The 11,700-nt window shown below is 47.0% G+C and overlaps 1 protein-coding gene across 2 annotated transcripts in view; it reads left to right on the top strand.

Moving 5' to 3' along the window:
- Window positions 1-4,193: 4,193 nt before the first annotated feature.
- Window positions 4,194-11,700, top strand: part of SNX7 (sorting nexin 7) — a 47,965-nt gene continuing 40,458 nt past the window's right edge. Inside the window, exon 1 of one of the 2 annotated variants that reach the window (XM_083511178.1) lies at window positions 4,194-4,424. In XM_083511178.1, coding sequence (XP_083367304.1) covers window positions 4,239-4,424 — 186 coding nt within the window. In that variant the 5' untranslated portion in view covers window positions 4,194-4,238. Of the gene's footprint in view, window positions 4,425-4,676; window positions 4,836-11,700 lie in introns of those variants that run through there. The other variant, XM_083511179.1, reaches the window with a different exon arrangement.

Below are 11,700 nucleotides of genomic sequence, written 5' to 3'. Positions count from 1 at the left end.
TTTTGTGGTGCTAGCATACTTAGAGGCAAGTACTATCTTGCCTCTATATTTGTGTATATTTCTGCTAACCTCTCTGGGAAACATTTTGTTTGAAAAGTGGCCTATAATTTAAGATAATAAAATAGAAAATAGAGTTGAATAGTATCCCAGCACATCATATACTGTGATTATGCCAGAGTTAACAAACATTGTAACACTGATGTATCTGGCAGCTATTCAAGTTCCAGTCTTTTAAGATGAGTACATAGCATTCCAGAATGAAAAGCCAATGTTCACGTAAGCCATCCTTCTGACGGCGGGATTAGAAGTTTAAATCCTACAGTCGGATGCTTTGTTTATTCAGAGATGCTTCAGATAGCACAAATCGTGGCCTGAGCTATGCAGAGAAGATTAAAAAAATGTCACTACTGGCACTCCAGAAATGCAAAGCTGGGTATTTCAGTTCACAGCCAATCACTTGGAAACATGAACACACAAGCCTTTGATGTGTGGGCCATAGGTGTCTGATGCAAAAGGCTGGACTTCTGTCAGGAAGGCAAATTTCCCAATGTGATATCATTGTGTGAAAACAATAAAGAAATTACGCAACAGTGAGTCTGTAGCAATGGCATAACTGCACAGAGACCCTCCAAAGGAACAACAACGACAATTTTATTATTTATACCCCGCCCATCTGGCTGGGTTTCCCCAGCCGCTTACAGCTTATATAAAAACACAGCATATATAAAAACCTTCCACTAGTCTCAGTGGTGGTTCCCCATTTGCAGATTGCCCTCCCTGGTGAGATGTATCTGCCTCTGTCATTACTGAAATGCAGGAGAAATGTATCAACATTTCTGGTTGCCCAGACATTTGATGGCTGAGACACTCTTCCTGGAAACCATGAGATACCGTATTTTTCGCTCTGTAAGACACACTTTTCCCCTCCTAAAAAGTAAGGGGAAATGTGTGTGCGTCTTATGGAGCAAATGCAGGCTCCATGGCTTCAGCGAAAGCAACACACCGACCCTTCTTGCTATCCTGGCTTCAGGGATAGCCGCTGGAAGCCTCCGGATGCTTCGCATTGCTTTTGCTGAAGACAGGAGAGCAAGAGGGATCGATCATTTTTCCCCCTTGTTCTTCTCCTCTAAAACTAGGTGCATCTTATGGTCGGGTGCGTCTTATAGAGCGAAAAATACGGTAACTGTTTTACCTGCTTTTAGAATTTTAAAAAAAGAAATGTTTGCTTATTGATGTGTTTGCCACCTTCTGCTCCTTCAGGAGGAAGAGTGGGCTATAAATTGAATTAATACTTCTATGGGGTGGGATATGCGAAAAAGTGGAAAGTAAAAGAGGTATCTGCGAAAGAAACCTGGCAGAATAAACTGATAGAATACATAGAATTTGTAACTATGACTGTGAAACTAAGAAAAAAGGATGAGTCACAGATAAGAGTGGAACTGTTCTGGAGAATATCGTAGAGGATACAATATTCAATTTAATTTACAAGTATGAGTTAACATTTGGCAGCAGTTAACATAAAATAAAGGAAGATTTGAGAGGAAAACGGGTGGAATATTGGGATATGCAGCCGACTAAGGTTTGCTTAGAAAGCCATGGAGAAATGGACTGGGAAGTCCTAGGAAAAGAGATAAATGATGAATATGGTATATTGTGTGCATAAAAAATTGTACAAAATGCATAAAAAATGAATTAATACTATTATCAATAATTATGCAATAACCATGTAATAGCATTCGGTTTTGACCTGGTTTATTTATGGGGAAGCTTTGCAGGAAACCAGTCAAACTTGTGAGTGGTGCTTCCATTCAGGCCATATAACACCAGTCCTGCTCAAACTGCAATTGCTCCCAATATGCTACCGGCCCCAATTCAATGTTTTGTTGCTAACTTGTAAAGTCACAAGTACCGGAAGGAGCGACTCTTTGATTATCTGCCAGCCTGTGTCTTGCCACCCCAGACTCCTTGAAATAGTAGTCATAGTACTACTACTAGTAGTAATAGGACCCCTGGATGGTTACATCCAGCCAAAGGTGACAACGGGGTTGCAGTGCTCATCTTGCTTTCAGGCTGAGGGAGCCGGTGTTTGTCCACAGACAGCTTTCTGGATCATGTGGCCGGGATGACTAAACTGCCTCTGGTGCAATGGGACACCATGACGGAAGCCACAGAGCATGGAAATGCTGTTTACCTTCTCCAGCACCTATTCTCCAATACCTGTTTATCTACTTGCACTGGCATGGTTTCAAACGCGGGGATTCGAACTGCCAACCTTCTGATCAGCAAGCCCAAGAGGCCCAGTGATATAGACCACAGCGCCACCCGCGTCCCTACAACAGTTGACTTCGTCAACTAATAATAATAATTATAATGGGGTGTGGGGTGGCGGCACAGGGAAGAGTTGCTTCCTTTATGGAACTCCCTTCTAGACTCAAGACTCTTAAGCGCAAGCACTACACAACCATCTGATTGCTGAGCGTTTGGGAAGTGCTTCTGACCTCAGATGATTGATGGGTGAATGGTCCCGCCCACTTTATTATTAGTATTATTATTATGTATTAAATTTGTATACTGCCCTAAACCCACAGGTCTCAGGGTGGTTCACAAGATAAAATCGCAAGATAAAAACACAAAATACATAATAAAAACAAAAACAAGAACAACCTAACACCCCCTGACCTGTCCAAGTTGGCCCATTAGGGTTGGGCAGGGTTCAGTCCTACCAGAGCCCCAAATGGTCCCCCCCCCCCGGCCGAAAGATGCATTGTGAAGACACATCTTTCAAATCGGGTTTGCGGGGCAGAGTAAAACTGTTTTTAATTCTGTTATCCCTGTAAAACTGTGTTTGTGTGTAGTGATTATATATTGGTCCTGAAAAGCAACATTGTGTGTATACACACACACACACACATACACACACACATTATTGTTGTTGTTGTTTAGTTGTTTAGTCGTGACTGACTCTTCGTGACCCCATGGACCAGAGCACATCAGGCACTTCTGTCTTCTACTGCCTCCTGCAGTTTGATCAAACTCATGCTGGCAGCTTCGAGAACACTGTCCAACCATCTCGTCCTCTGTCATCCCCTTCTCCTTGTGCCCTCCATCATTCCCAACATCAGGGTCTTTTCCAGGGAGTCTTCTCTTCTCATGAGGTGACCAAAGTATTGAAGTCTCAGCTTCAGGATCTGTCCTTCCAGTGAGCACTCAGGGCTGATTTCCTTAAGAATGGAGAGGTTTGATCTTCTTGCAGTCCATGGGACACTCAAGAGTCTCCTCCAACACCGTAATTCAAAAGCATCAATATACAGTGGTACCTCGGGTTAAGTACTTAATTCGTTCTGGAGGTCCGTTCTTAACCTGAAACTGTTCTTAACCTAAAGCACCACTTTAGCTAATGGGGCCTCCTGCTGCTGTTCCGCCAGAGCACGATTTCTGTTCTCATCCTGAAGCAAAGTTCTTAACCTGAAGCACCATTTCTGGGTTAGCGGAGTCTGTAACCAGAAGTGTATGTAATCTGAGGTACCACTGTACCTATATCTATCTTTTTCATTATTTGGGGCTTCATTAATTAAAAGCTAAAATGAATAAAAGTTGCAGGTCGCTGCAGTTTTTATCCTACAAGGCATCAAACTGGTGTTTCGTAGGACATGCAGAGGAGGGAGGGGACTCAAAAGTTTGACAGCGCCACATAACCCAAAACGCCTTTGCTGTTCAGCTCCAGAGTCCCTCTGCCAGTCCAAGACCTTGGCATGCCCTCCTTCCCAATCATCTCTCGTGTGCTTTAACTGCCGTGTGACAGCCAGGCTTCACCTGTTGAACTACTGGCTGCTGCTCTCCCCCCCCCCCCCATCTCTCTCTCTCACACACACACAGAGACAGAGAGTGAGAGTCAGAGAGGTGCGTGCGCGAAACCCTGAAACCCAGCCAGGCGCAATCCGGGTATAGCTGCCCCCGCCCATTTCCTCTCCCACCCTCCTTAAGGTGTAAGGCTGGGCGCGCGCCGGGGCTGATCTCGTCTCGCGTTCCGCGTGGATCCCTTCCACGGGGACCCCTCGGGCTCCTTCCCGGCCGCCCCGCGCCCTCCTCCAGTCCTGCGCAGTGGCAGGAAAGGGCTGGAGAAGCGCTCCGGCGACCAATTGCGGCGCCGAGAGGAGGGGCGCCCGCCGGGGATCGTGCCCGCCTCCCGGGCGGGGCGCGCACACCAGCCGGAGAGGGACGGACGGAGGGAGGGAGGGATGGAGGCTGATCGCTGCGCGCCCGGCTCGCCTCCGCCGCCGATCGCCTCCTCCTGCCTTCTCCCTGGCGGCGAGCAGGCTGCCGCCCCTACCGAGCCGCCGACGTGGCCCCCGGACCCGGATCGCCCCGTGCCCGCGGAGCTGCTGGAGTTCGACGACGACGAGGACCTGGAAGTGTTCAGCAAGGTAGAGGGAAGGGGGAATCCCTCTTTCCCCTGGGCTCCCGGGGAGCCTGCCAGCCCCCTTGGCTTCCCTGGGGGTGGGGTGGAGGCAGGCAGAGCCGTCCCCCGACGGGGCGCCCCCGCTCTCCTCCCCACCTCCAAGCGCAAGGCGCTCCACCCTCTCCAGATCCCGCCGCCCTTTGCCCTGAAGTTGGCTGGCTGGGAAGAAAAAGTTCTCTTTCTCTTTATTTTTCCCGCATCCACCCCCCGCAACCCGACCAACAGGCTTGTGATGAGGGGACCGGGACAAGAAGGGCAGGCGACCCGCCCCGTCCGGGCCCCTCTCTGCCTCGCGCCCTCCTTGTCGGTGAAAGGCTGGGGGACTCCGAGAAGTTTTGCCAAGCGCTCCTCCGGTCCGCCCGCATCAGCAGGGAAGGTTAGCATCCCCGCCCTTGGCAGGAAGGCGAGAAAGGGGCGGGGAGACAGCGCCGCCCACGGAACCACGAGGCTCTTCCTCTCACGGTCGTGGGTTCGAGTCCTACGTCGGGAGGAAGGTTCCTGCCTCGCAGGGAGTCCCTTCCAACTTTACGTTTCTAGGTTGGGTCTGCAGGTTCCCTCTTGGTGCAGGGCATCGCTGAGTCTGCTGCTGGCATAAAGGGTGACCTATGCCTTTGATTTTCCCAACCCACGGGGATGAGGAACTGGTGTCCCCAGGATCCCTGATTGGCCATGCTAGGTGTGGCTGAGGGTCATCGGAGATTAGAAGCGTCAGGATGGCCATAGGAGATTTCCCACCCCACCCCACCCCGTTCATGATCTGGGGGGTTCTTTTTAATGCCGCAGAGCTCTGCAAATGAATTTGGACCCAAGCAAGCTTCAGGCATCCTTTTTGGAACAAAAATTCATGTTGCCCTGATTACCCTTCCTAAGACTGCTCAGCCATCGCAGCCCATGGAAGTGGTGAGATGTCAAGTGTCCCTTTTCTGGCGTGTTCATGAAGATTGGTGCTCATGATGGTTATCAGGGCAGTTGCATGCAACCCTGCTTTTGACACTTGTTTGTGCCTGCAAACTTTTCAGGGAGGATATAGGCCACATTCACATCATACCTTTAAAGCGCTATGGTACCACTTTCAACAGTCCCCCAAAGAATTCTGGGAAGTGTAGTTTGTTAAGGGTGCTGAGAGTTCTTAGAAGGCTCCTATTCTCCCCTGCCCTCAACTGCAGAGCTACAGTTTAGCTGTCAGTTTTTCTTGCCACAGAACTCTGGGAATTGCAGCTCTGGGAGGGGTGTTGTAACAACCCTCTTCTCCCTTTACAAACTACATTTCCCAGAATTCCTTGCAGGAAGCCATGATTGCTTAAAGTGCTTTAGCGCTTTAAATGTATGATGCCAGTGTGGTTATAGTTTCATTTCCAATCAGTGCACATCCCATAACTTTTTATACCACAAATGTTCCGGTTTTATTTTTTATTTTCCCCTTGCTTTTGCTGTGCTATAGTGCAGGAATGCCCCACCAGATGGCAATGATGTGATAACACTGAGAAAGCATTCAGAACAACTAATAAAATGAAATGATGTGTGGATGACCCAGTATAAATCCACCACCAGTGTGCACTATTGTTGTGTCAGTTACATGTTGCAAAAGATACCTGCAAACAACATAGGTCAGGAGGGGCTTTGAAGGATACTTTATACTTGCCATGAGACTGTGGGAAGCAGACTTCTTGTGATGACTAATTTTCTCCTTGCTTTAATAATTGGTGGTGTGTATCACATTGGATCAGGAGCATCATGTTCTTTCTCCATATCTAGTAGACATGAGAGGAGGGTGTGGAGACTCTGCAGTGTCCCTAATTTACGCCATGAGTTCTTTCAAATAATCATACTTTGTAAATAATAATAATAATAATAATAATAATAATAATAATCTCACCCATCTGACAGGGTTGACCCAGCCACTCTGTGCGGCTACCAGAACATATAAAAACAAAATAAAACATCAAACATTAAAAAGCTTCCCTATACTGGGCTGCCTTCGGATGTTTCCTAAACATTACATAATTACTCATCTCCTTAACATTTGATGCGAGGGCATTCCACAGGATGGGCGCCACCACTGAGAAGGCCCCCTCTCGGGTTCCTTGTAACCTCACTTTTTGCAGTGTGGGAGCTGCCAGAAGGCCCTCGGAGCTGGACCTCAATGTCCGGGCTGAATGATGGGGGTGGAGACGCTCCTTCAGGTATAGAGGGCCAAGGCCGTTTAGGACTTCTGAAAACTCATGGTCTTTCCCAGAAGTTAAGTGTGGAAGAAATGGGATTATTCCATTTATTTTTTTCTGGTGCAAGTTATTCTCATGAAAGGGGTGAGTGACTTACCCAAGACCAGGCAAAGGCAAACTCGGCCCTCCAGATGTTTTGGGACTACAACTCCCATCATCCCTGACCACTGGCCCTGTTAGCTAGGGATGATGGGAGTTGTAGTCCCAGAACATCTGGAGGGCCGAGTTTGCCTATGTCTGCCCAAGACCATTGAGTGATCTTTATGAGCTTATTCCAGGATTAGAACCCACCTCTTCCCAATCCACATCCCACCATTCTGCATAGCTCCAAGTGTTCTAGCAAGGATCCACAAATCTTGCCTTTTGGTTCACTAATCAGCTGTAATTTGTGGCCACCACTGACTGCTTCTCTCTCCCAAGTCTGGTTTGCAGCCAAAAATATGGGGTACAGGAAGGATGCTCCATCGTGCTCTGGGCTTTGAAGCAAGCAGAAGCAATTACAAATCTCTTGTGCTGCTCCCACCTGTTGTTTAGTCATGTCCGACTCTTCATGACCCTATGGACCAGAGCACGCCAGGCACTCCTGTCTTCCACTGCCTCGTGCAGTTTGGTCAAATTCATGCTGGTAGCTTAGAGAACACTGTCCAACCATCTTGTCCTCTGTCGTCCCCTTCTCCTTGTGCCCTCAATCTTTCCCAACTTCAGGGTCTTTTCCAGGGAGTCTTCTCTTCTCATGAGGTGACCAAAGTATTGGAGCCTCAGCTTCAGGATCTGTCCTTCCAGTGAGCACTCAGAGCTGATTTCCTTCAGAATGGATAGGTTTGATCTTCTTGCAGTCCATGGGACTCTCAAGAGTCTCCTCCAGCACCATAATTCAAAAGCATCAATTCTTTGGCGATCAGCCTTCTTTATGGTCCAGCTCTCACTTCCCCTTCGTGGATCACTGCCTTGCCATGGCAAAGGGGCTTGAATAACTCAGAGAAGCTATGAGCTATGCCATGCAGGGCCACCCGAGATGGACAGGTCATAGTGGAGAGTTTTGACCAATCGTGATCCACCTGGAGCAGGAACCGGCAAGCCACTCCAGTATCTCTGCCAAGAAAACTCCATGGACAAAGACAACAGGCATATAAAAGCTCCAACCTACTTGATGGCTAAGCACAACTTCACGAAGCACCTACCTTCCCTCCTTCTTGCAGTTTAGGAAAGGGTTTATTTCATGCACTGCCATTTGGAAGAGGAGGAGACAGTCTTGGAGTGGCTTCCTCCTGCTCCATTGACCATAGTGATGAAATAGACTCCCTGCTCCACAATAGGACTTGAGTGATGGGGGTCTCTAATGTTGCCCGGAAAGGGAGCTGTTGCATGTGGATCTGAAGAAGACTAAGCGAGGAGCAGGCAACTCCCATCTCATGCGGGGGTTATGTTCTGAGGCACCACACATGGAGTGAAACTTCGCACATTTGAAACGCCATTGGCAGATCCTGCAAACACCCATTGGAAACCCTTGGAAAACCCCTTAAAAACCAGCAGCACTTACCAGCCGGGCACAAATACTGGCAATCGCTCCCTCCAAACCTCTTTACTCAAACTCCAACTCTCCACAGGCCTCAACAGTTGGTTGAAGGGCTCCTGGGATTGCACTTGCAAAGGCTGGGGGGATTGCTAGGCACTGTTTATGCACCTTTTTGCCCTTTCTGGGCTATTTTGACATTTTAAAAGTTGCTTCCTGGTTCAGTGCAATGAGGCGGTCGCAAGTCAATTAGACGCGCATAAATTGGTCATTGCCTGTATTTCTGGGCCAAATGCCACAATTAACAGGAGGGTGTATAAACGCCCTGCTGGCGAATGAGGAAGGACAAATGCAGATAGCGTATAACCTCCCCACAAACAAATAAGGAGGAATGCACATTGATGACTGGATACAATCTAACCTCCATGTTAGGTAGCTCTGAGGGAGATTCCCTGACTGAAATTCTGGAGAGTGGCTGCCAATCCAAGTACAGTGGTACCTTGGGTTAAGTACTTAATTCATTCCGGAGGTCCGTTCTTAACCTGAAACTGTTCTTAACCTGAAGCACCACTTGAGCTAATGGGGCCTCCTGCTGCTGCCGCGCCGCCGGAGCATGATTTCTGTTCTCATCCTGAAGCAAAGTTCTTAACCCGAGGTACTATTTCTGGGTTAGCGGAGTCTGTAACCTGAAGCATATGTAACTTGAAGCGTATGTAACCCAAGGTACCACTGTAGAGAATACTGAATTTGATGGACCAGTGGCCTGACTGTATTCCTTCCTAAGGGTTATAGCCTGATACTTTGTATTATTGTTGTTGTTGATACTTCTTTAGTCAGTAAGTGAAATTGTATACCAGCCTTCATCTGCAGATCTCAGAAATTTGTATACAGTGGTATCTTGGTTCTCAAACTTAATCTGTTCCGGAAGTCCGTTCCAAAACCAAAGCATTCCGAAACCAAGGTGCACTTTCCCATACAAAGTCATGCAAAATGGATTAATCCGTTCCAGACTTTTAAAAACAACCCCTAAAACAGCAATTTAACATGAATTTTACTCTCTAACGAGACCATCGATCCATAAAATGAAAGCAGTAAACAATGTACTGCAGTCACACAATCAATTGATCAATCAATCAATCAGTAGCTGAACCGGGTTCCACAGTCACTAAAACAAAACAAAAGAGCCACAAATACAAAAACGCAAAATAAATAGCAAAAAGAGACAGACCCCAGCGTAACACTCAAAACGGAAGTGTGGCATTCAAATCAGAAGTGTGGCACTCAAAATGGAGCACGTTCGGCTTACGAAAAATGTTTGCAAACTGGAACACTTACTTCTAGGTTTGCAGTGTTTGGGTTCCAAGTTGTTTGAATACCAAGGTGTTTGAGATCCAAGTTACCACTGTACTGCCCTCCATCCGCAGATCTCAAGATAAAATTACAAAAAAGAACCTCAGAATACATAGTAAAAGTAAGAACAATAACAAACCAATAATTCCCCCTCCCACAGCATATTTAAAGGGGCTTCGTATATTCTAAAGTGCTAACCACCACTGTTATATATTCTCAGGCAAAGATTTTAGTTTTTAAGGTCAGAGTTTGGTTCGAAAGGCTCATGGCAAGCACCGAATGCGGAACTGCAAATTCTTGCTGAAACGCGCAGCGGTAAATTAATCATGGCGTATTTCATTGCGAAGAAATTAGTGACTAACAGTCGTTTTGTATTTCTTGAGTTTGTTAAATGGCAGCATGTGCATTTGAATCTCTTTCTCTGATCCAAACGTCAGGAGCCCTGCCACTAGGTAGGAATGCCTGCGGCACTAGCCTGGGTCAAGTCAGGTCAGTCTGTAACTATTTTATTGTTATTATTTATATGTTAAACTATTTCTACCCTTCCTTTCCATTAAAAGAAGAAACCGAGCTGGCTTACAAATAGATTTAGGTACAGCTTCATGATATACAATTAAAAAAAAATATAAAGCCTAGAAACAAGTTTAAGATAAAACAGCAGACAGATTTGAGTCAAGTAAAGAAACTGGAAATGTAAAATATTTCACAAATTGGCAGAAAAAAAATTGCCTGATAGAAGAGGAAGCTGTGCTTTGGTCTTTAGAAGGTCTTTAGATGCAAGTGAGACAGGTCTCCCTAGGGAGAGAATTCCCAAGCCACTGAGGCGGCCATCTCCTATATCCAAACTAAGTGAAATTCAGATATTGAAGAGACGCAAAGGAGAACTTCCCTAGAAGCTCTTAGGCTGTGTACATGTTTCTGTTTTATTCTGGCTCCAGTGCACTCCCACCTCTGGTATTTGAAGCCATGATACTAGCCACAATCCACATCTATATCTCATAGATCAGACTGTTTTTGGCCCACAACTCCCATGATCCCTAGCTAGCAGGACCAGTGGTCAGGGATGATGGGAATTGTAGTCTCAAAACATCTGGAGGGCCGAGTTGGAGGAAGCCTGTCGTAGTTCCTTGATAAACACTGCTGTCTGGTGCATTTCCCCTTAGGCCAGTTTCCATCTGATTTGAAGGTATAGGGCACATTCACTTTGCTGTTAAGTTGAGGTGTATACATTTGAGGCAGACTTTGCGCATGCACGTACGACAGCTTCGTGCATATGAGTCAAGGTGAGTTGCAGAGGTGGAAAAGCCAAGCAGCCAATGTGTATTCAGTGAATGCATCCCTGCTATGCACAGCAATGTGCAAGTGTGACTTGAGATGGAGAAGGGCCTGGGGACGATCTCGCTGTGTGTTCAGCTGATAATGTGCACATAGTCTTAGTGAGCAGGCAGGCTACTGGTTGTTAGCATCTGAACACTGCCATGCTCAAATAGGCCAAGGAGAAGTCATGGAGGGGTTTTCCTGGCAACCCCTCATGCATTAAAAGAACATAGAATCATAGAGTTGTAAAATTGGAAGGAACCACAAGTGTCATCTAGTGCAGGCTATTATTATTATTATTGTTGTTGTTATTATTTTATTTGTACCCCACCCATTTGACTGGGTTGCCCCAGGCACTCTGGGTGGCTTCCAACAAATTTAGGTAAAGGAACCCCTGACCATTAGGTCCAGTCATGGCCGACTCTGGGGTTGTGGCGCTCATCTCGCTTTATTGGCCGAGGGAGCCGGTGTACAGTTTCTGGGTCATGTGGCCAGCATGACTAAGCAGCTTCTGGCGAACCAGAGCAGCCTACGGAAACACTGTTTACCTTCCCGCTGGAGTGGTACCTATTTATCTACTTGCACTTTGACGTGCTTTCGAACTGCTAGGTTGGCAGGAGCAGGGACCGAGCAATGGGAGCTCACCCCGTCGCTGGGTTTCGTACCGCCGACCTTCTGATCGGCAAGTCCTAGGCTCTGTGGTTTAACCCACAGTGACACCCACGTCCCTTTCCCCAGCAAATTTAAGGCATAATAAAACATTAAAAACTGCCTTCAGATGTCTTCTTAAAGCTGCATAGTTATTTATCTCTTTGACATCTGAGGGGAGGGCACCACTG

The sequence above is a fragment of the Podarcis liolepis genome (assembly GCF_965112155.1).
Source record: "Podarcis liolepis genome assembly, chromosome: 6".
Taxonomy (NCBI): domain Eukaryota; kingdom Metazoa; phylum Chordata; class Lepidosauria; order Squamata; family Lacertidae; genus Podarcis; species Podarcis liolepis.
Note: the sequence above shows the minus strand (reverse complement) of the source record. Positions and strands in the feature narration are given on the sequence as shown.